Source organism: Phascolarctos cinereus, unplaced genomic scaffold (assembly GCF_003287225.1).
Source record: "Phascolarctos cinereus isolate Bilbo 61053 unplaced genomic scaffold, phaCin_HiC Scaffold_4;HRSCAF=312, whole genome shotgun sequence".
NCBI classification, from domain to species: domain Eukaryota; kingdom Metazoa; phylum Chordata; class Mammalia; order Diprotodontia; family Phascolarctidae; genus Phascolarctos; species Phascolarctos cinereus.
The window spans coordinates 279,518,955-279,545,457 of record NW_027555847.1 but is presented as its reverse complement, the minus strand read 5'-3'; the positions used below and the strand labels follow the sequence as shown (position 1 = coordinate 279,545,457).

The 26,503-nt window shown below is 33.5% G+C and overlaps 1 protein-coding gene across 11 annotated transcripts in view; it reads right to left on the bottom strand.

Annotated features, from left to right (window-relative positions):
- The window catches only part of FER (FER tyrosine kinase), a 257,864-nt gene that overhangs the window by 104,788 nt on the left and 126,573 nt on the right, over window positions 1-26,503 (bottom strand). For all 11 annotated transcript variants that reach the window (XR_013486092.1, XM_020968837.2, XM_020968841.2 and 8 more), the window contains 2 exons: window positions 10,790-10,912; window positions 3,423-3,479 (listed from right to left, as the gene is read on the bottom strand). Coding sequence is in view for 10 of the 11 variants with exons in the window: in XM_020968837.2 (XP_020824496.1) it covers window positions 3,423-3,479; window positions 10,790-10,912 (180 nt within the window). In the remaining variant the exon portion in view is untranslated. The remainder of the gene's footprint in view (window positions 1-3,422; window positions 3,480-10,789; window positions 10,913-26,503) is intronic.

Sequence of the window (26,503 nt, the reverse complement as noted above, 5' to 3'; positions counted from 1 at the left end):
CCTTCAGTCTCACTTTTCTAACTACTTATTGAATATTCAGAACTGAATGCCTTGTAGACATCTTTAACTCAATGTGTCCAAAACTGCCACCCCCACCCCTCATCTAGCTTTCCTATATCCTAAATTTCCTATTACTATTGAGGGTGCCACTATCCTACCAGATATTGAGTTGCAAGACATAGGTGTCATCCTCAACTCCCCACTTTCTTATTTCCCATATCCAATCTTTTGCTAAGAACCGTTAAGTACCTTCTTAACATTCTTGTTGTGACCACCCTGATGCAGGCCCTCATCACCATGTGCCAGGACTATTGCAATAGCTTGCTTGCTGCCTATCTAGTCCTTTCTCCATTTAGCTGTCAAACTGATCTTCTTGAAGCTAAGATCTAATCACATCACACTGCTCATACTATACTACATACTATAGCTCCAATGGCTCCCTATTACCTCCATGATCAATTATAAAATCTTCTGTTTGGTTTTTAAATCCTTTCATAACCTACCTCCTTCCTACATTTCAAGCCTCCTTACATACTTCCTACTTTCCACTTATGCTTTGATGCACTGACACCAGCCTCCTTTCTATTCTTCACACAAGATACTTCCCATCTCTAGACTCTGGGCATTTTCACTGGTTTTCCCTTAAGCCTGGAAATCTCTCTCTCTACTTATCTCTGTCTCTTACCCTTCCTGGTTTCATTCCAGTCTCAGATAAAATACCATCTTCTACAAAAAGCCTTTCCCAAACCCTCTTATTGTTACTATCTTCCTTCTCATAATTATCTCCATTTATCCTATACATGTCTTGCTTGTATGACACAGTTGTTTTCATGTTGTCTCCTCCAATGGAGAAGTTATAAACTTTCCCTTGTAAGCTAATTGAGAATAGGCACTGTTCTTTGCCTTTCTTTGTTTAGCACAATGCCTGGCACATAGTACCTAGGTACTTAATAAATGCTTGCTGGTTGACTGACAATTATCTGTGATTCTGAAAACTCTATAAGAAAGGTGAATATCAGGATGAAATATAAGTCAGAGGTGTGGAAATAAGAAAGGACAAGGTATGGTTCATGAATGGAAGGTAGTGCAGTTAAGAGCTAGAGATACATGACAGGAATAAAGGAGACAGAGCTGAAAAGGTCCTCTGGAGTCTAAAATGTGTCTTTAATGAAAAGTTAAAGGAGTTTGGACTTTCTGAATATGCAACACAGTCACTGGTGATTTCTGAGCTGAGGAGTGACATAACCAATAATTTGTAGTCAAGTCAGGTCTACATCCTGATTTGGGTGAGAATGAATTGTAATAAGTGAATTTTATAATAACCAATTTACCATAATTCCAAGAAAGATGCTGTTCACTTGATAATTCTATTTTCTACTCACTGACAATCATTATGAAGTGGTTAATTTTCTTCTATTTGAAGAATTTCTTATGGAATGATTTATCAACTGTCATACAGTCTTTGTGGAGGATATAGTCTTTCAAAGAAGGATAATTAAACTTATTAAAATTGGTATATTCTACTCTTTCTGGTGTTATTAAGTTTTTGAAAATTTTCTAAAGAGTTCAATTTTATTTTTACCCCCCAAAATATCAATTAAAAAAATAAGATGACTAAATATAAAAACTGTTAGAGGGTTTTTGTTTAATTGAAAAGAAAAATTTCCCTACTACTGAATATTCCAGCTTGACTCACACTCTTTTCTTGTTCAACAACTGCTTTACCTGCATTATGATTATGTATTAATTTTTTCATTTTGATTCCTTTATTACTTTAGATTTTCAATGGTATCTTTTGATTCACAGACAAGATATACTTTTTTCTGATGTGAAGAAAATGAATGCATGTTTCTATGCAGAATGATTAAGACATAGAAAACAAACATCTATTACTATTCTTTAGTTTGGAGTTCTTCCCCAAATTTTCCAAGTTTACACATTAAATCAATACTACTACATCAATAACATATGAGGTTGTTGGTGTATACAATGGAAATTTATTAAATTTTGTGAATTTGTCAAATAGCTTATAACACAAGAAAATATTTTGACTATAATTTTACCAGTATCATTTAACAAGCACTTAATTAGCACCTACTATAAGCCAGGCATCATGAGTAATTTCATAAAGATTTATATCCCCCCAAACAGCTAATTTACCACATATTAGTAATCTCTTTATCTTACATATTATATCATAATTACAAGACATTAATTGAAATTGTTTGCCTTTCACAAATGTTCAGACTTCACACTGTCCTGAATTTCACATCATGAAGTCAAGATCAATCAAATCTTTTGTACAGAAATACCTCTAATAAAGATATAAATCAATCTTTTGAATAAACTAACATTTAAACATTATAATTAAAGTATAAACAAAAGAATATTTAATTTGCATTTGTTTTCTTCCATTTCTTACTGAGCCATAACATACACTTCAGAACTCCCTTATAAAGTCAGTTTTGGGGAAAAGGAATAGGCTAATCATATAATTGTCTTTTATTATATACAGTTTCCACATTCTGATAAATGTGGTTTGACTAGTATTCTATCTAAATCTGTGTAACAACAAGCTATGTTAAAACAATGCATTGCTGCATATACTTATCTATTCATATACTTTGCATTAAAAGGTGCAGATGTGATTTCACTGATGTAGGAAAATCCCATTAAGGTAATTCCCTCTATAAGAGCTATCACTGTTCTGCAACTTAGAGTCTTAGAGGTGACAGTAGCATTAAGAAACTTAACCAGGGCCACAAAGGTGTATGTATCAGACATATTACTTGAATCTAGGTCTTCTAGACTTTGAAACTGGCCCCCTAAACACTTATTCGTGTACACTGTACACAAAAACTGTTGCTTATCTTGAGATTATTTATATTTAAAACCTTTATCCAATCTAGTGATATAATTTGATACAATACAGAATTAATATTTAATTTTTCTTGAACTATTTCTCGCATATAACCCAAAGAAAGAGTAAAGACTACAATTAGTTTAAACATATCCTATTCTATGTAAAACCTTTTATTATTTCATTTCTTTTATAAGGCCACTAACTTAAAGATATACATGTTATTTTATACTAAGATGTCTTTTTACTTGTGTTCCTTTTTTAAAAATTATATAGGGTATTTTTAAGCCAATAAGAAACTTTAAATTACTCCTCAGTTTCAACACAGTTGTTTTAAGAGGCAAATATAGCAAAAGTGTACTGTGTATATATACACACATATACATATACATCACTAGGTGTGGTACTACGTTTCATAAATTAGTTTCAAACACACTTTACTGAATATTAGGACATAAGAAAAAAACAATTTTGAAGAAAAAAGAGAAATCTTAAGACTTTACAAACAATATGAAATTCAAACGAACTGAATTTTAAAAAGTTAGCATGTTTAATTACTTACCTTGCCTAGTAATTCTCCCAATGTGACATCTTCATGACTGAGAACCCATTTCTTATCCTACATCAAAAACAAAAGAAAAACACCTGTTTGATGCACTGAAGAGTACATTTTCTAGAACAGAAAGTATATTTGGGGTGAGGAGGAGCACTGGCATAGCTGAGCTTGTGGCGGCAATGGAGAGAGAATCCTCCTCACAGTTCTAAGGAAGGCAGAAAAGAGTACTTATGGTCATTCACAGACCAGAGCATAGGCCAGGAGAGGAGTAAACACCTCTCCGAGGAGTAAACACCTCTCCTTTGATCATACCACCTTGGAAGAACTGAAAATTTACTGGTCCTAGAAGTATCTCTGAAAACAGCTGCACAAAACCCCTGAAGCTTGGGCCAGTACACCCTCCACACTGGAAGCAGAGCCCTACCTTAACAAAGAGTTCAAAAATCAAGTAATTGGCTGGGAATATGAACAAACAGCAGAAAAATACTCAGACTACAGAATCTTACTTTGGTGACAAAGAAGATCAAAACATACAACCAGAAGAAGGCAACAAAGTCAAAGCTCCTATCTCCAAAGCCTCCGAGAAAAATGTGAATTAGTCTCAGGCCATGCAAGAGCTCAAAAAGGATTTTGAAAATCAAGTCAGAGAAGTAGAGGAAAAACTGAGAAGACAAATGAGAGTGATGCAAGAAAATAATGAAAAAAGAGGCAACAGCTTGGTAAAGGAGACCCAAAAAAATACTGAAGAAAATAACACCTTTAAAATAGACTAACCCAAATGGCAAAAAAGGTCCCAAAAGCCAACATGGAGAAGAACGCCTTAAAAAGCAGAACTGGCCAAATGGAAAAGGATGTCCAAAAGCTCACTGAAGAAAATAATTCCTTAGAAATTAGAATGGAGCAAACAGAAACTAATGATTTCATGAGAAATCAAGAAATAATAAAATAAAACCAAAAAAATGAAAAAAATAGAAGACAATATGAAATAACCAATTGGAAAAACAACTGACCTGGAAAATAGATGCAGGAGATATAATTTAAAAATTACTGGACTACCTGAAAGCCATGATCCAAAAAGAGCATAGGGGGCAGCTAGATGGTGCAGTGCATAGAGCACCAGCCCTTGAGTCAGAGTAACTGAGTTCAAATTCGGCCTCAGACACATGATACTCACTAGCTATGTGACCCTGGGCAAGTCACTTAACCTCACTGTCTCAGAAAAGAAAAAAAAAGAGCCTAAACATCACATTTCAAGAAATTATCAAGGAAAAAAAGAAAGAAAGAATGGCATTATCAAGGAAAACTGTCCTCATATTCTAGAACCAGAGGGTAAAAAGGAAATTGAAAGAATCCACTGAACACCTCCTGAAAGAGATCCCAAAAGGAAAACACCTAGGAATATTATAGCTAAATTCCAGAGTTCCCAGGTCAAGAGGAAAATATTGCAAATAGCCAGAAAGAAACAATTCAAGTATTGTGGAAATACCATCAGGATAACACAAGATTTAGCAGCTTCTTACATTAAGGGATCAGAGGGCTTGGAATATGACATTCTGGAGGTCAAAGAAGCTAGGATTAAAACCAAAAATCACCTACCCAGAAAAACTGAATATAGTCCTTCAGTGGAAAAAATGGACATTCAATGAAATAGAGGACTTTCAAGAATTCTTGATGAAAAGACCAGAGCTGAATAGAAAATCTGACTTTCAAATACAAGACTCAAGAGAAGCATGAAAAAGGCCAAGCATGAAATAAAAAGGAAAGAGAAATCATAAGGGACTTTTTAAGTTGGACTGTTTACATTCCTACATGGAACGATGATATTTATAACTCACAAGACCTTTCTCAGTATTAGGGTAATTAGAGGGAATATATAATAATATAGATAATCATAATTAATTATTATGATGTAACAAACATTTATTATAATGAATACATTAATAATACTTCATAATATATGTAGACAGGGCACAGAGTGAGTTGAACCTGAAGGGATGATATCTAAAATATAAAATTAAGGGGTGAGAGAGGAAGGTAAGATAAGGAAGGAAAAGCTTTTACAATGGAAGGGAAGAGAGGAGATGTGAGAGGGAATTAGTGAAGTTTACTCTCATCAGATTTGGCTCAAGGAAGAAATAACATACACAGTCAATTGGTTATGGAAAGCTATCTTATTCTACAGGAAAATAGGGGGAAAGGGGATAAAGGAGGGGAAGATGATAGAAGGGAGGGCAGATTGGGGTAGGGGTAATCAGAAGCAAATACTTTTGAGGAAGGACAGGGTCAAAACAGAGAACAGAATAAATGGGCGGCAGGATAGGATGGAGGGAAATATAGTTAGTCTGTCACAACATGAGTATTACGGAAGTGTTTTGCATGACTACACATGTGTAACCTGTATTGAATTGTTTGCCTTCTCAATGAGGGTGGGTGGGGAGGGAGGAAGAGAAAGAATTTGGAACCCAAAGTTTTAAAAATGAATGTTAAAAATTGTTTTTACATGGAACTGGGAAATAAGATATACAGCAATGGAGTATAGAAATCTATCTTGCCCTACAGGAAAATAGAAGGGGAAGGGGTGATAGGAAGGAAGACAGATTGGGGGAAAGGGTAATCAGGATGCATTCAGTCTTGGGGTGGGGAGAGGGGAAAGATGGAGAGAAAATCTGAAACTCAAAATCTTGGTGAAGTGAATGTTGAAAATCAAAAATTGATTAATTAATTAAAATGCTTTTAAATTTAAAAAAAAGTGTCTTTGAGCCAGGGGAAAATAGGTCTAAGAAGGCATAAATGCAGGAGATTATAAAATAAATTTAAGAAACACTGTTGCATAACAGGATATTATAATCTACCTTACTGTAAATTTTGATCAGTTGGCTAAATAACATGCTAAATAGCAGCTAGGTGACACAGTGCATAGAGCACTGGACCTGGAGTGAGACAGACCTGAATTCAAATCTGTTCTCAGATACTTGACACTTATTAGTTGTGTGACTCTGGGCAAGTCACTTAACCCTGATTGACAAGAAAAGAAAAGAAGAGGAGAGGAGAGGAGAAGAAGAGGAGAGGAGAAGAAAAGGAGAGGAGAAGAAGAAGAGGAGAGGGGAGGGGAGGGGGAGAAGAGGAGAGGAGAAAATTTAATAATATCAACTATACAGAATAGCCATACAATAATTAGATTGTAAATGGCCATGAAGTAGAAATAAGGACCAATCTGCCATAACTTTTTACGTAGAAATTGATCAAGCATCTCTTTATCTGTTGATAGTTTATACAGGTGTCACAAGAGTCTCAGGGCAGCTTTAAGATAATAAGGCTTAAATGATACCAATCTATATTTCATGGGGAAAAATGGTGGATAAGATGGAAAACTATATCTCCTTCTATATAGGAGGTCCCCAAAGTATTAGTGCAGTTTTAACCTATGATATCTTTAAGTTGTGAAGGCTTAAAACTGCACTTTCAGGACACCCTGCATAGCAACAGGCATATCTTTATACCTTATCAACTATCTTCCCCCTACAAAATGTTTAAATGGAATTAATTTAAGAAAAAAAATAATTTTCAAAAAACCTTAGATCATTATAATACTGACTTGCCGTGATTCAGTGAATGAAAACGACTTACAAATCCCATCTCTTTGAAAACTAATAGGAGTATTTTATAGAAATAGCCACAAAACACTGGACATCAATTAATCTTTTAAATTCTTAAAATTAAATCTTCAAAATAATCTCTGCCTACAGAAGTTACCCAAATTAGTGAACATAGGAAATAAGGAACATCTTCCTTTCTCACCACCTGAAGGCAAACTATTACCTTCAGCACTGGCTGCAGGTAAGTAAGCATTATTTTGGTACACAGGCATAAAGTGCATATTATCTTTGTTTACAAAGTCAATCTATTTTACACAAACATCACTGAGAAGAGTGTAGATAGATAACTTCTACAATGTTACTTAAAAAGTCTTTGAAGCTATGCATTATCTTTTTAATTCATGGAATAAAAGAAAATAAGGATAGTACAAATTAACTTTCCATTTAGATATACATTCAGTTCTCCACAACAAAAACCCATGTGAAGAAAAAACTTTTGATAATCCTCTGAAGAGTATAACTTTTATTTCTACCTATCTTATCCACATTGAGGATAAAAATAAAAAGTATTTTTTAAATTTATCTTTCATTTGATTGGGTGTATATATATGGCCACCTGAATGAAGAAAGATTAATCATGTCTTTGAAAACAAAATTTTCACTTTTGAAAACTTTAGTTTATAGATCAGTTATGTCAGAAGACTTGAATTCAGTCCTCACTTTTCGTTTACCAATGATGTAAGATTGGACCTCATTTTATTCATCTGTTGAAGGGGATTAATAATGTTTGTTACTTACTACACAAAGTTGTTTACAGTCATAAAGAACTATATAAATGCAAGTTATTTTATAATTTTTGCTTCAAAATAATAAATATGACATACTTTCTAAAAATGGAACCCTATCTATTACGAGAATCAATACAATGTAGGTCCACCATAGGAATTTAATCAAGCAGCCTCAATTATTCCATGATTTCAAAGTCTGAACCCATAAAGGCTGTATTATAGTAAATTTCCAGGATAGCAAAATTTCAGGATAATATATAACAGAAAGCACAAAATGAAAAAATTACTTTATTTGATCCATTATTCCCAAAGAGGTAAACCACAAAATGAATGAATTTCTGAACACAGTGACATCATGACATTTTGGAGCTTTTATTTGTAAGCTTCCAATCTAATTTATAATCCTTAAAACTAATAACTGAACAAAATCACATAATTTCACAATTAAAGAGCATAAAATGATTGTTAGAGACTAGGATGTTACCAGTACTCATTCTGGGAAATAATTGCTATGTACACTTTTACACACAGATTTTCAGGAAGTTTCATTATACCAGCTTAGCACATTTGTTCCACTCAAGAATTCAGTTCTATCACATTTTTAAGGCCAAAAGATTATTCAAAATTTGATCAGCTTTCACACTAAATTTCTAAAATTCTTACTGACAAGCATATGTAAGATGGATTGCTTTGTTGGAACACTTTTTATAAACTTTCAGTAACTGAACAATTATTGAAATGCTACATACATTAATTCTGCATAGTCTAAGAGTTATTTCCAACTAAATATTTTCTATTTATGAAGGATTTATTTAAAATAAATTATCTTTACAACGTAAAAGATGCTTATCTACTTCATTTTTACCTCATCCTCCTACAGCAAATTTTAATTGCTTTTTTCATTCATGCCCACTCATATATCCATCAAGACCTACCCAACAAATCCCTTCCAAAGAAATAACTTCTATTTTCACTAGAAAAACATTAACTAAAGAAGAGTTTGTTCCACATTCATTAATACTTCCACTTTTAGCTTTAGAATTTTTCGTACTGAAAATTATCATAGCCAACTGTTCCACAACAGAACAGGCAGTAAACAAGAGAAAGTGGTACAAATGCTGGTTAGGCATTATATACCTATATCTACTCTCTTTCAAGTTTTTGGTAGCTATGTATAAGCATACATAACCATGTACGTATAAGCTAGTTGAAAAGATATATGGGTCGAGACTATCATCTTAAAATTCTACTCTTAGTCAAACTCCATGAAAAAACTCTAAAATCACTGCCTTTATTTCTCCTCTCACACCTAAATTCTTTACAACCTAACTTTTGACTTCATCTCTCAATTGAAATTGCTTTCTCCAAAGTGATCTGTATTCTCTTAATTGCCAAATCTGATAGATTTTTCTCAGTCCTAATCTTTCTTACCCTATTTTCTGCATTTGATACCATTGACCACCTTCTCCTTCTGGATACTGCCCCTCATTTCTGGGCTTTTGTGATACAACGCTCCACCTGGGAGACCTCATATTCTACTTTGCTGGCTCAACATATAAAAATCACATACCCTAACTGTTAAGTGTCCCATTCTGTACTAGGCCTTCTCTTTTCCCTCTATATTTTCACTTTGATAATCTCGTCAACTTACATAGGGTTAATTATCATCTCTATACAGATGATTCTTACTTCTAAATCGCTAGTTCTAGTATCGCCCTACTTCTTTAGTTCATATCACCAGTTGCCTATTGCATCTCAAATGGGATTTCCAGGACACATCTTAAACTCAATGTGTCTAAAAACATAACTTACTATCTTTTTCCCCCCTCAATTGTTTCTTATTCCAAACTTCCTTGTTTCTATCAAAGGCACCACCATCCTTCCAGTCTCTGAGTTTCCTAATGTCATCATCATCCTGGACTCTCTACCATCACCCCACACCTCTAGTCAATCCCCAGATTTTGCTTATTCTACTTTCACAACATCTCTCACACCCTACTCTTTCCCTACACTCACATAGCTATCACCTAAATTCAAACCCTTATTAAATCTCACCTAGATTACTGCAACAGTTTCATAATTTGTTTCCCACCTTCAAATTTGTTACCACTCCAGTCCATCCTAGACAATAATGCCAAAGTAATTTTCCTTAAATAGAGAACTCACCATTTTTCTCCCCTACTCAGTCAACTCCAATAGTTTCTTACTGACTTCAGGACAAAATGTAAAACGCCTTGGTTTAGCATTTATAGCCCTTAAGAACCAAGTTTTAACCTGTCTTTCCAATGTCATTGGACATTAATTCCCTTACACACTTTATGATCCAATCAACATGATTTTCTCTCTGTTCCCTACTCAATATATTCCATGAGAGGACTGGCAATCTCACAGGAAAGTTATGTGAAAGCTAGTTAAATATCATGAAATATGTAGTTCAGTGTGCCCATAGAAACATTACATGGTTTAACTTGGTGACCAAGATTAAGCAAGCTGGCTAAAGGATTGATCTATACCAATCAAGCAAATAGTAAACACTTTAGTTCCTATTTTATGTATATTGTTTCCAACCTATAGAGTATAAGCTCCTTGAAGGCAGGAACTGTATCTTTTATTGTCATTGTAACCCCAGTGTCTATCACCATGCTGGAATATTAGACAATTAATAAACATTTACTGAATCAATATCAATAAATCTTGATGTTACAGTGGGAATGATAAATGTTAATGTATTTTCAGAGTTATACATAACATACAATTGATGAATTATGTATATATTAGGAAGAATACTCAGTTAATCTGCATTCTGGCAATAACTGACAGGTATGTTATTTCAGTGAATATTGAAAATGAAGGTTCTAACCACATTAAGAGTGTCACACAAAATTTAAAATCTGTCCTAAAGTTGACATTCATATCTGAAAATTGTATTTATTACATGAAAGGGAGACACATTAAGAATTCTTCTTTTTAAAAAAACAGATGAACATACCTTAACAACAGGATTCAGCAGGACTACACCTGATTTCTTAGTAATGACTTGCTTTGTTGTATAATGATAATCTATAAGTTGAGGAATATTTGTAAACCCAGTTCCTTCAAATCGATATAGATTCTGGGAAGGAAAAAACAAAATTATATTTTAGAAAATGAAATGCAAAAAAATTACAAGAGAATCATAGAATTTCATACTGAATAGGAACTTGAGGGATTAGCTACTACAACTCTCATGTATATAAAGACACTGAAATCTACAAAGAATAAGTTGTTCAAGGTAACATAACTAGCAGCTGGCAAAGCTGATATACTATGAATCTCTTGATACCTAGTTCTTTAGATTTAACAATGTAACAATGGTATTGCAAGTTAATTTTCTAAGGTAGAAATATTTAATACATTAGCCATTTATACCTTTCACGGAATGCACTACAGACCTTTAACAAGTCAATGCTTCCATTAGGGGTAGGGAATATTGATATAATGTCCACCTGTTAGCAGTTCTTGATTCCAAACTACTATAGAAGCCATCAATCAACAAGTAAATGCCCCAAATCAGGCGGAAGCTGAAGCAGCCCAGCCTCTATAAGTGTTTCTAGTATCAAAGAGGGAAGAGTCAGAAATCAAATGACAGGTGACTACTTTTTTAAAAGCCAGAACATCAGATTTCAAGAGGAAGAAAACGGAATAAAAACCCAAGTCACAGAGAGCATTCTAAAACTCCAAACCATCCTACAAGTGAATCAATTTTGCGAGACAAAATTGCAGAGTGACAGGGTGGATGTACAGAAGGATAAGATTCATTCATGCTGTACATGAATGAATAGCAAAGGGATAGTGACTCCTATACTATCTCAGCAAGAAGAAGAAAGGTGGCAGGGGAACTGGAAAAGCAGAAGGAAAGAAGTGAAACTTTCAGAAGGAATAAAGACAGGGCATCTGAACTCAAAGGAAAAAGGGAGTAAAATACTGAAGAACAGACTCACAATTATAAGAGATGTCTTTCATAATCTATGAGGAGACCGTGCATTACATTTCTCTGAATGCCAAGTCTAGACATCCCAGTGTGGGAGAAAGGGGTAAGGAGCAGCTATTATGGAAGGTGAAAGACAAGGAGCCACTGATATGATGGCTTAGCAAATAGGGAAGTCAACAGTTAGAACTAGAAACAAATGGGACACAGGGCAATATCTACCATAGGGCACTGTTTTGATCCAACATTACCTGCCTCACAAATAAATAAACAAAATATTGAGGCACAAAGGAAAAAAGGGTATTGTGGCAAGATCTATAAAGGCAATAATAATACAGAAATTGGTTAGAAAAGGAAAGTCAAAACCAGTATTTCAAAAGTTTTAACCACACATTTAAAACAGAGAGCAAAGAAAAAAGCTTTCATTAAGCTTTTATATTAAATGAGTTTTCCATTAATTTTAGCAGCTTCTTAGCTTATTTATTATTCATAATTTGTCTTGAGTACAATTACATCCATGTCAGGTAAGTATAAAATTGGAGCTGCAATCTTTCCAAAAAGATTTCTATCTTTGTCTTTGCAAACTTATTATGAATCACAAAATAAAATTCCAGAATAGACTAAGTAAAGTGAATAAACAAACTACAGAAAAAGAAAACTAACAAATATAAGAAGTCAGAAGAGAAGGGAGCACAGTATTTTGAAAATAAACACATAATTGAGAGAGAGGAAAGATGGCAAAAAAGAAGGGGAGCAAAAAATTAACTAAATAAATTAAATAAATAATTTGAGTAAAGCCCCAAATTCAGGGAAAAAATTGAAAAGTAGGTGAGAGAAAGGAGTCTGTATTAATGTGGTTAAAATCATAGTACTTTAAGCAAAACTAATCACAGCAACAAAGTGATACAAATGCCTACAAAACAGATAACTCAAAAGAAATAAAAAATAATCTATAAAAATATAAAGGTAACAAAATTTAAAAGAATACCAAATAGAGATATTAAACAATACAATTTCATAAAAGTAAATTCAGCTAGCTATAAAAGAATTACTAAGAGGATAATGGAAAGGGAGAGGGAGAGAAACTATGGTTCACATGAATTTAAAGAACAATTTCAATAAAATTTATTAACCAAATTTTACTCAAAAATTGATAAATCAATCTACCAAGCTTTATTTATAAGACAAATATAGTCCTTATGCTTAAATTAGAAGAGAGCAAAATTGAAAAAAGAAAACTAGAGCAGTATCATTAAAGAATATCAATTTTAAAGTTATAAATAAAATCCCAACCCCTCAAAAAAATTCTAGAAAAATTATCCAAAAAAAATTTGTTTTGATAATATGTTTATACCAAGGATTTAAGGCCAGATCAACTATAGGAAACAATTAATGTAACTAATCATATTAAAAACTACCATAAACCAAAATACGATTACCTTAATTATAGGCAGAAAAAGCCTTTGACAAAGGATACCAACTTATAGTAAAAACCATAAAAAAATATGCAATGATTCTCTTAATATGACAAAAAAAATCTATTTAAACTAAAATCTGGCACTATGTAAAATGGAAAAATACTAGCAGTTTTCTTAATAAGCATATGAGTACAGCTTCTAGTATTTTCCAAGAAGTAAGAGTAAAGAAAGGATGCCCCTCATTACCACTGTTATTTGTTATAGTTCTAGAACTGCAAATAATATCAATATGACAAGAAAAAAATGAAAAGCATAAAGACAGTGAAAGAGGAGATGAAACTAACCCTATGTGGTTTCCTAGAAAATCCTAGAGAATCAGCAAGGAAATTGAGACAGTTAATAGTTTCAGTAAAAATAGAATGCTATAAAATAAAGCCACAAAAATGAACAGGATATCTATCTAGCAATAAGAAAACTCAGGAAGGAATAAATAATACAAATACCCATTCAAAACAGAAGGGTAGACTAGCAAAGAGAGCAAAGTGAGGAGAAGCAGTAAAACCCAAGTCCAAACTTCCCTGTTACTTTAGAGAGCTTTTTGATTTTAGGATCCCTTTATACTCTCAAAAATTATTGAAGACTACTTTCTACTCTTAAAAATTATTGAGAACACTAAAGAACTTTTTTTAAAATGTGGGGTTATATTTTTACCACATTAGAAATTAAAACTGATTAAGTTTTTAAAGTACTTGTTTAATTCATTTAAATATAATAGCAAACCCATTATATGTCAACACAAATGACTTTTAATGAAAAATAACCATATTTTTCAAAACCAAAAAAACTTTTAGTGAGAAGAGTGGCATTGTTCTACATATTTTGGCAAGGTTCTTTATGTGTAGCTTAATAAAAGACAGACAGATTCTCACACCTGTGTCTACATTCAATCTGTTATCAGTCTGGTTAAAGTATATGAAGAAAATCCAGCCTCATATAGATTTGTAGTTGGAAAAGGAAGGGGTATTTTAATAGGCAAATAATATCATATTATAATAAAAGTGGATTTGACCTCACAGACCCTGAAAGTGTCATGAGAACTCTCAGAGGTCCACAGAAGAAACTTTGAGAAACATTGCTGTAAAGGGTACCATCATCCTCCCAGTCACCCAGGTTTACAACCTAAGTGTCAACCTGACTCTTCCCTCTCACCCCTTCCATCCAAGCAGTTGTCAACTCTTGTTATTTTGGCCTTCCTACTATCTCTTGTATACATCTCCATCTCTCCTTTGACACTGCTACCTCCCTGGTCAGGCCCTCATCACCTCATGCCTAGATTATTACAATAGCCAGCTGGTTGGTCTCATGTCCTTAGTTCTCTGACTATTCTACTTCATCTTCTACTCAGATGTCAAATTGATCTTCCTGAAAAGTACAGATCTAACCATATCATATCCCTTTATTCAAGAAATTTCAGTGACTCCTCCAGCATCAAATATAAAATCCTCCTTTTGACTTTTAAAGGCATTCCTAACCTGCTCTCAATATTCCTTCTCCTAAATCCAAGCATTTTCATTGGATGCCTACACCATGGAAACCTCCCAATGCTGTTCTCTAGCTCCTGGGTTCAAGTTTCAACTAAAGTCCCATCTTCTACAGGAAAGCTATCTTAATCATTAAAAACTTTAGTGCTTTTTCTCTGATAGTAACCCCAATTTATCCTGATTATATCTGTATGTATATAGTTATTTGCATGTTGTCTCCACAACTGTGACTTCCCTGAAAGCAAGGATTGTTTTTTGCCTTTCTTTTTAATCCAAGCGCATAGCCAAGTACCTGGCACATAGTAGCTGCATAATAAATACTCACTGATTGATTGAATCTTCATCAAACAACTCCAACAAAGATATAGGACGAATACCAGCATGAGTAATGATTGGAAAATCAAAGGCAAAAACCAAAGTGAGTCATTTTTCCAAGCCAGGTCAGCATGAAGAGACAGATAGAAGTATGTGGGCACTGGGGAAAAAGTCCAAACGGGAAGGATCTGCTCAGATTATTCCAGCACAGAGACTCATTCTACAATCTAGGACGGACAGGGAATGAAGCTATACTAGGGGCAAAAATAGGAGCCAGCCCACAGCTGTGTTGCTCTAAGTCATATATCTAGATTGGATTAAGGAAGGCTCCATATCTAGGCATTATAAACCAGGGACTATAAAACAAGGATTCCTGGGGATTGTTGGGTTTAGTTCAAACTAGAGACTATGTACTGAGAAAGGAGCAGGAACAATAGTTAGCAAAAAGAATGTGGCTCCTACCCTAAAGCAAGGCTGAGGATTCAACCCCCAGCCCAGTCTGAGGCTCACAGCTAAGTAACCAGGGCAGGTAGTTCAGGACAAGGGGGAGTCTGCAGTTCTGCTCGTCTAAATCTGCAGAGCCTTCCAGCAAGGGAAGAACAGTATTCTTCTGGCACTCCAAACATGGGCAAGCTTTCAGTTATATTGCCTAGACCCAAACTAGAGTCAGAAGCTTACAAAGCACAGAGCAGAAGGGTAAGGGTAAAACTGCCTAAGATCAGACCATTCAGGTGCAGTGAAAATTTGTGGGTCCACTGCTGGAGCTGATTCTGAAATCCTTTAATAACATAGCACTCGATATTTGGTGAAAGTGACATCAGGACTACAGAAAATACAAACCAGGAACATGAGGCCAGTTTTGTGCACATGATAAAGGCTTAATAAATGCTATCACTATCTATGGTTAGAAATTCCCTTCAGAAATATGAAGAGCCTAGTTCTAACACAAAGTCCCAATACAGAAAGGATGACTGGAAGTACGAGGGAACAAAAAATGACTCCAATAATAAATAGCTATTATGGTGCCAGGAACATCTAAGACACAAAGCCAAAACAAAAGTATATCTCCAAAGCACCTACAAGTGATGTCTCAAAAGAAAACACAGCTTAATGATGAAGTCAACTAGAATTCATAGAAGAAATGAAGCAAGAGTTAAAAGTAATATAAATATGAGAGCATTCAGGGAAAGAAGTGAAAAAGAAACAAGAGGTTATCAAGTAATGCTACCAAAAATAGGAGGCTGAAACATTTTTCCCTAATCCTAATGAGCCCTCAAAACTCCCTAAAGTAAGATTTATGCACAAGAGGTAAAGTAATTATAGGTGTCTCTACAAGCTAAAACAACAAGACCTCTAACTAGGTAACAACCCAATGAATTAACAACAGAGAAAGGTAATCCCTAAGTGCTCATTCACTATCCCCATCCGCTTGAGTGCCTACATTCTGGCAAGGGTATATCTGGACTCACAGGGTCTTGCTCTGGAATTCCCTCAGCAAATCCCTTGATGCTGAAATAATCTGTGCCAACACTCAGCTCCTATATTTACCCCACAATTCATGGTGACAAGCAAAGAACTCACCTCTGATCTAGCTTCATGTTCCTTGCTCCCCAAGAGTAGAAGGGCTTTGAAACTGAATTCAGGGCAATTGAAAACTGGAAGCATTCTCTGACTGGTATGGAAGCCCATTGCTCTGAAGAAGTGTTCAGATAATTAAAGAACACAGGAAAACTAAGTGAGGTACCAGCATGTAAAGGAGGCTCTACCAGGCCCAAAGAAAAGGGGAATGGCATCCAGCTAATCCGGTTCCACTCGTTCCTCCTCTCTGAAATTTACTTGTGGCAGGGAATAAAGTTAGTGAAAAGTGAATTCCCCAGCATGGAGAGAGGCCCAGACAGGAGATTCTTCCACAAAGGAGAAGGAATCAACACATAAACAATAAGGAACTATGAGAAAAAAGACTGGAATTATCAAAGATCACAGGAAAAAGAAAGGTCAATTTAAAACCTTGAGCACAAGCAGATAGATCAACAAAGAAGTTATTAATAATATGAATGAAAACTGCCTCCAAATCATCTACATACACAAAAAAATCTACAAACAAATACTACAAAACAAAATAAACTGAATTATACCTGGCAAGGAAGAGGATCTTTGGAACTACAATAGAGCCCTGAACTACTGCAGGATGTTCTCAAATGATTTGAGAGAGGAATAAGAATCATGAAAGCAGAATTTATGGCTGACAGAAAAGGAAAACTTTAATCTACTATGGCAAATGTTATCAAAGAAGTAAAAGAGAGGACAACTGAATGGGAATGCAAACACACAGCAGCGAAGGACAATCTGGAAGAAAAGAAAAAAGCAATAAAGAATACAAACAAACCATATTTATCTCAAAAACAAGATGCACACAGACAACTTAAGAGTCATGTCTCCTAAAAGAATATAGCAGGTCAAATAACCTGAACACCATAATTCAAATAATACAATACAATTTTCTAGAACTTCTGAACCCAACAAAGTGCCAGTCTACAGAATCCTAAAATCACATCCAAAAAAAGAGCAATAACAACAATAACAACTCTATGTTACAAATTCCAAGATACATTGTGATTATAAGTAACAATTCCACTGAAAAACAACAAAATCTAAAAGTAACCAGGAGAAGGACTTTCAAATTTTAAAGGAAAGGAAATCTGAATAACATGGGGCTATTCTGCACCTGAAACTGCAGAAGGGAATGTAACAAAGTGTCCTGAAGAGCAAAGAAACTGAAGCTGCACTACAAATGACATAACTTGCAAACCTGAGTCTAATTATCAACGAAAAAATATGGATATTCAAAAGCCAGAGGCATTTTTTATAAAATGCTACCAAAAAAGTGAGATTATTTACTTTTTACTTTATAAACACAACAGACAAATGTTGTTACCAAGGAAAGCATAAGTTACACTAGAAATAAAAATGGAAGGGGAAAAAAAGCTAGAAAGAGAAAGATACTTATGTGATTAAAAAAATAAAAAACAATAAAAAACCAACAGTGAGACCAATAAGAGACTTCTTAATAAAAGAATATAAGGGTAAAGGTGGAACTTAAACAGAAGTGTTGGTGGAAGAAAAGATTTAAAACAACAGAAGCTTTAATTTAACTTAGAAACTTTAATTCCATGAGAAACACAGACACAAAAGAATAAAGTTTAAGGATCATGAATCAAAAACTAAAAGTCTAGAACAGACAAAAAGAATTAAGGAAAAGAATGAAGGAGAGAAATCTTTTTTAGAAAAGACTACAGAGAGGCAGCTAGATGGCAGAGTGGATAGAGTACCAGGCCTGAAGTCAGGAAGACCTGAGTCAAAATCCTGCCTCATACACTAACTAGCTGTGTGACCCTGGGCAAGGAGAGAGGGAAAGAGGGACAAAGGGAGACAAAAATGGGGAGGAAGGGCGGGAAAAGGGGGGAAGGGAGGGAGGAATGAATGGAAGAAGGGAGGAAGGGAGGAAGGAAGGAAAGAAGAAAGGAAGGGAAAAAAGGCTACAGAAAAAAAATTAAACCACTAATGGAAAAAAAAAGAAAAGAGGAAGATGGGAAAGAAAATTTTACTTAACTCCATAATGAGAGAAAAAAAGAAAAGAATTAGATAAATAGAAAAAATGAAGAAAGGAAAAGGAACCCATGAGCTAAGTAAAATGACTATAGTAATCTATTATTTGGTAAACAAAAAGACCCCAGCTTCTGGGATAAGAACTCACTCTTTGACAAAAACTGCTGGGAAAACTGGAAAAGAGTATGGCAGAAACTAGGCATAGACCAAAATCTCATACCATATACCAAAATAAAGTCAAAATGGGTTCATGATTTAGATACAAAGGCTGATATTATAAGCACACTGGGAGAGCAAGGAATACTTTACCTATCAGATTTATGGAGAACAGAAGAATTCATGACCAAACAGGAAATAGAGAACATTACAAAAAGCAAAATGGATAACTTTGATTACATTAAATTGAAACATTTTTGAACAAATAAAGCCAATGATGGGGGCAGCTAGGTGGCTCAGTGGATAGAGCACTGGCTCTGGATTCAGGACTTGAGCTCAAAACCAGCCTCAGGTACACAACACTTACTAGCTGTGTGACCCTGGACAAGTCACTTAACCCCCATTGCCCAACAACAACAACAAAACAAAAAAACAAAAAAAAAATTCCCACAAACAAAGCCAATGCAACTAAGATTAGAAGGAAGGTAGAAAATTGGGAAAGAATTTTTATAACCAGTCTCTCTGATAAGGCCTTATTTCTAAAATATATGGAGAATTAAGTCAAATTTATAAGAATACAAGTCATTCCCCAAATGATAAATGGTCAAAGACATAAACAGGCAGTTCTTGGATGACAAAATTAAAGCCATCTATAGTCATATGAAAAAATGCTCTAAATTGTTATTGATTAGAGAAATGCAAATCAAAACAACTCTGAGGTACTGCATCACACCTATCAGATTGGCCAAGATGACAAAACAAGAAAATGATAATTGTTGGAGAAGATGTGGGAAAATTGGAACACTAATGCATTGTTGGTGGAGTTGTGAAATGATCCAACTATTTTGGAGAGCAATTTGGAACTATGCCCGAAGGGCTATAAAAATGTGCATACCCTTTGGCCCAGCAATAGAACTTCTAGGGCTATATCCCAAAAGAGATCATACATATGGGAAAAGGACCCACATGTACAAAAATATTCAGAGCAGCTCTTTCTGTGGTGGCAAAGAATTGGAAATTGAGAGGACGCCCATCAATTGGGGAATGGCTAAACAAGTTGTGGTATATGAATGTAATGGAATACTATTGTGCTATAAGAAATGATGAAGAGGCTGACTTCAGAAAAACCTGGAAAGATTTGCGTGGTCTGATGCTGAGTGAAGTGAGCAGAACCAAGAGGACTTTGTACACAATAACAGTGACATTGTGTGATGACTAATATTGATGAACTTAACCCTTCCCAGCCATACAAAGACCTAAGACCTCGTGATGGAAAATGCTATCCACATCCAAAGAAAGAACTGTGGAATTTGAATGCAGATCAAAACATACTATTTGCTTTTTTTTTTCTCTTCTGTTGAGTTTTGTTTCCTCTTTCTGGTGGTTCCTCTGGTGGTTCTAATTCTTACTTATAACATCACTAATGTGAAAATATGTTTAATAGGAATGTATATGTATAGCCTATATCAGATTGTGTGCCGTCTTGGGGAGGGTGGGGGGGAGGAAGGGGGAGAAAAATTTTAAACTCAAAAGCATATGGAAGTGATTGTTGATAAATCAAAATAAATTAATAAAAAAAGGGAAGAAAAAAACTAGGGAAAGGTATGAAAAAAGAGTACTTGAGGGTGAAGAGAGAAGAGGTCATGGGAATAGAGTCGCCTTAAACTAGATTAATCAAAAATAATTGAAGAGACAAAGTACTATCTTAACAAAGAAAAAGCAACTGTATCTTTATATCAACTTATTCAGATAAGCGTTTAGCATCCAAGATATAGTAATGACAAAAAACAGATTATACACAAACTCATAAAAGGTACACATATATGCATAAAACCAACAACCTTTCCCCAACGGATAAGTGGTCAAAGAAAATGAACAAATACTTCTCAAAAAAAAAACAAACCTGCAAATCATATGAAAGAATACTCCAAAACACTAAAATAAGAGAACTGCAAATCAAAATAGCCTGAGGCAGCTAGGTGACTCGGTGGATAGAGTGCTAAGCCTGGAGACAGAAAGACCTGAGTTCAAATGTAGACTCCAATACTTTGTAGTTGTGTGACCCTGGGCGAGTCACTTAACCCTGTTTGCCTCAGTTTCCTCATAGGTCAAATGAGCTGGAGAAGGAAATGGCAAACACCTCCTGTATCTTTGCCAAGAAAACCTCAAATGGGGTCAGAGTTGGACACTACTGAAAAGAGATTAAATAACCAATATTCCATTAATTTAGTTATCTTATTTCATATATTGGGCATATAAATTTTATCTCAATTTTTATTAAATAATTTTTCTTATTGGCGTCCAAACCTGTTTTTATCATTGTCAGGAACTGCCTTCACTGATGCAAATGAATCCTCTTACTCTTTGCATGACAGATAGATTTGTATTCTTTAGCTACTTTAAATGGAATTTTTCCTTCTAATCTTTCCTTCTGGGTTTTGTTGGTAATACACAGAAATTTCACTGATTTATGTGGATTTATTTTATAGCCTGCAAAGTTGCTGAACATTGTTTCAAATACTGTTTAGCTGACTATCTAGGGTTTTCTAAGTATAGCACCAGCTCATCAGCAAAAAACGATAATTTTGTCTCTCCTTTATGTATGCTCATTCCAGCAATGTCTTTTTCTTATCTTATTGCTATAGGTAGTACTTCTAGAACTATATAAAAAAGAAGTTGTAGCTATAGATATTCTTATTTTCCCTGATCTTATCAGAACATCTTCTAGTTTCTCCCCATTCCATATGATGATTCATCATACAAATCTTTTATAATTGAGGAAAGTTCCATTTATTCCTATGATGACTAGGTTATTGCTGCTGTTTGTTTTTAACAGAAATAGGTATTGTATTCTGTCAGATTTTTTTCTGCCTCTATTGATATAATCATATAATTTTTGTTATTCTTGTTATTAATATAGCAAACTAGGTCTATGTTCCTAATAATTAACTCTATATTCCTGTTATAAATCCCACTTGGTCAATATATAATATCTTTATGATATGTTGTTCTAATCCCTTTGGCTAATTTTTATTTTAAATTTTCCTATTTATATTAGAGAATGATCTAGAGCATTTTTTCTTTCTTTCTTTTGAATTCCCCTGGTTTAGGTCTTAAGATCATATTCATATAACAGAAGAAGGTCTCTTGTCTTCTAATTTCAGCAAACAATTTGTATAATATTAAGATTAATTGCTCATTGAATTTTTGAAAAAATTTACTCAAAAATCCATCTCTTTCTGGAGTTTTTTTTTTCCTTTCAGAGATCAATTATGATTTGGTCAATTTCTTTTTTTGAGACTGGATTCTTTGAATTGTCTATATGTTATTCTGTTAATCTGGACATTTTGTATTTTTGTAAATCATCCATTTCATTTAAGTGTTCAGTTTTACTGGCATATACTCAGTCAGAATAGTTTCTAATATTGTCCTTTATTTGTTATTTTTTTGTGAATTCCCTTTTTCATTTTTTATGCCAGCAATTTGGTTATCTTCTTTCCTTTTTTGAATTAAATTACTATATACATACATACATACATACATATATATATATATATATATATATATATATATACACACACACACACACACACATATAAAATAAAATGGCTTGTATATTTTGCTGTTTTGTTTAAGCTGCTATATTCATTTATTAATTCTGTGGGTTTTTTTACTAGAAATTTCATTAGTCTCTGATTTTACAGCTTTTCTAATTTGGTGTTTCAAGTTTTAAAAATTATTGGTTTTCAATTTGTTTTAGTCACATGCATGCTTTACTTATTTATTCTTTTTTCTCTTTTATAATTGAAAGTGTTTCAAATTATAAATTTTCCCTTCTGTACTGCTTTGGCTGCATTCCTTAAATTTTGGTATGTGGTCTCACTATTATTATCTTTAATGAAATTATCTATCGTTTCTATGAACTGTTCTTACACCCACTAATTCTTTGGGGTAATTAGTCTCCAATTAACTTTTAATTGTTTCTTCAATGACCTGTTATTGAATAGAGTCAATAAAAGCTGTGTTTAATATTTTTACTTTTTTGTATTTCTTTGAGGTTTTTGTGAACCAAATACATGGTCAATTTTTGAAAAAATTCCACGAACAACAGAGGAATAAATTAACTGCTATTTATTCCTATTCAAAAATTGGCAGAGCTCTATCATATTTAACTTTTCAAAAATTCTATTCAGGTACTTAAATTCTTACTTGTTCATTTTTTGCTTAGGCTATGTAGATCTGAAAGAACTGCACTGAGTCTTCTCTCTCCACTACAATTTAATTATTTTTTCTGTCACTCATTTATCTTTTACTTGAAATATTTAAATACTATACCATTCAAAGCCTATATCTTACATACTGAAATTAATTCATTGTCCATGTTATCTTTGTAGTTTCCCTGTTGCTCTCTATTAATCAAATCTATTTTAGCTTTTGCCTTGTCTGTAACACTTACTTTAAAGAACTTTAAAGTTCTACTAAAGTATAACAAATTTTGTGCCAGCGTTTTTATGCCTCAAGTGTGTTTCTTGTAAACAATATATTGTTAGAGTCTGATTTCTTATCTAATCTGCAGTCCTCTTTAATCTTATTGTTTATTAGACAGAACTGCAGATACATACACATACATTCTCATATAGAGAGAGAGAGAGTGGGAGGGGGGAGAGAGAGAGAAAGAGAAAGAGAGAGAGAAAGGGAGAGAGAAGAAAAAGGAGACTTGGATGTTGTATTCATTATAGCCATTTTCAAACACTTGAAGGGCTATCATGTAGCAAAAGGATTAGACTTATTCTGCTTGACTGTAGAGCAAAGAAACAGAACTAAAGGAAAGAAGTTTGAAATGAAACTCATTTCAGTTTGATGTGCAAGGAAGTTTCTTATTAGAAGAGATATTAGGAAACAAATTTCTACAGAAACCAGAGTTAAAGACTTAAGGCATCTTATAAATGGGACTACCAAAAAACATACGTACTTCTTAGTATCACATTAAACTTATACAAAAATTGAGCATGTACTAGGGCATAGAGAATTGCAAACAAATGTAAAAAGGGAGAAATAATTAATATATCCTTTAAAGACTATAAGATAATAAAAACAGAAATTGTTTTAGGGACCACAAACAAAAGGTACAGACTCAAACGGAGACTTAACAATGAAATTTTAAATAATAGGTAGGTCAAAGAACAAATCACAGAAATAATTAATAACCATGTAAAAGAAAATTATAATGATGAAACCACATACCAAAATTTCTGTGATGTAGCTAAAGCAGTCCTCAGAAGAAAAATCATATCCTTACAAACATACATTAACAAAAATAGAAAAAGAGAGGATTAATATACTGAATGTGCATTTTTTAAAAATTAGAAAGAAAAAAACCTAAAATAAGCACAAAAGGAGATATTAAAAATTTAGAGGAAAAATTGATGAATTGAAAAAAATGTAAATGATAAAACTAAAAATTAGTTCTTTTAAAAGCCTAATAAAACTGATAAGCCTTTAGGCTAATCTAGTTAAAAAGAAGAGGGCAGAAAATCAAATTTAAAAAATAGTAAATTAGCAAGGCAAAATAGCAACGAAACCAGAAGAAATAAAAAGAATAATAAGAACATACTATGAACAATTATATGCTAACAAAACCAAGAACATACAAAATAGAGGAACACCTTACAAAAACATAAAATATCCAAATTCTCAGAAGACTAGAGAAAGGGATCTTAAATAATCCTTTCTCAGAAAAGGTAATAGATTTAACTGTAAAGGAACTACCAAATGGACACAAATTCTCATCCTTATAGATTCACATAACTCTATCAAGCTTCTAAAAAACAGTTAGTACCCATATTTCACAAATTATTTTCAAGAATTTAGGGGAAAAAAGCACCCTATTAGAATCAAATATAGGCCTAATACCTAAATTAGGGAAAGATAAAACACAGAAAGAAAACTATAAGTCAATATCATTAACAAATATTCACTAAAAAAAATTTTAAACAAAATCCTGTCTAACAAACTATAATGATTTATCAAAGAAATCATTCCTTATGACCAAGTAGGATTTAAACCAGTAATGCAAGGATGGTTCAATATTAGGAAAACAATTAACATAATCAATTATATTAAAAACCAAAACCACAGGATCGCTTCAGTAAATACAGAAAAAGCCTTTGACAAAGCAAAATACTCTTTTATACTAAAACCCCCTACAAAGTGTACACAAAGACTTTTAAAATCATCATAAAAAGCATCTAAAAACAAAGCATCATATGCACTGAGAATGCACCATAATTTATTCCAGTAAATACAGGAGAGTTAAGTAAGGATTCCCACTCTCCCCTTTATTATTTGATATAGTTCTGGAAATGCTAGCAACAGCAAAAAGACAAGAGAAAGAAATTAAAGGCATAAAGATAGGTAAAGAGGAAATAAAAAGTATCCCTTTTTGCTAATGATAAGATGATTTACTTGGAAAATCCAAAGGAATCAGCAAAGATACTGAGACAATGAATTGTTTCAGCAAAGTTGCAGACTATAAAATAAATGCTCAAAAATCTACAGTATTTCTACATGATAACAAAACACAAGAAGCAATAACAGAAAGGCAAATCCCATTCTAAATAATTACAAAACATCTGGCAATTAACCTACCACAGCACATAAAGAACTTGCATATTACAAAGTGCTCCTTAAAGAAATAAAAAAAACCAAACAACTTAAATAGCTGGAACAATATTTAGTCATCATGGCTAGGACATGCCAATACAAGAAAATGAAAAATACTATCAAAGTTAATTTATACTTTTAATGCTGTACCAAATTACCAAGGCATAAAATGATAAAATTCATTTGGAAAAACAGAAGATATAGACTATCGAGGGAAATGATGAAAAGAAGTAGGGCTGAAAGGTAATAGCACTTGAAGACCTAAAACTGTATTATAAAGCAACAGTCCTCAAAACCACTTGCTACTGGTTAAAAAATAGGTCAAATGAGGGAAAATCAGAAACAACAGAACTCAGTAAAGTAGAAAACATAAATATCTAGGGAAAAAAACTCCTTAATTGACAAAATCTACCAGGAAAACTGGAAAGCAGCCTGGTAGAAATCAGGCTTAGACCAACATCTTACACCATATTCCACAATACATTTTAAATGGATATAGAGTCTTAATACTAAAGATCATACTAGAAAAAAAATTGGAAGACAAAGAAATCATATATCTTTCACAGCTATGAGTAGGACATATATTTTTAAGTAAATGAGAGCTAGGGGACAATTAAAACTTTGATTACTTGAAACTTAAAAGCTTCCACAGATGACATTAATGCACTTAGAATAAGAAAGTAAGTAGACAAATGGGGGAAAAAATCTTTATATCAGGTTTCTCTGATAAGGGATTGGCATTCAAGATATATAAGTAATTAATTACATATAAAGATTAATGGCCATTCCCCAATAGATAATGGTCAAACAATAAAAACAAATGGTTCTCAAAAGAAGAATTGCAAGGTATTCACAATCACATGAAAGAATGTTCCAAATCAATAAGAAGAGAAATGCAAACAAAACACTGAGGTTTCACCTCACACCCTTCAAATTGGCAAAAATGACAATAGTCAGTGTTAAAGGAATTGTGGAAGAACAGGCACGTTAACAAATTGTTGGTGGAGCTGTGAAATGGCATAACCACTCTGGAAAGT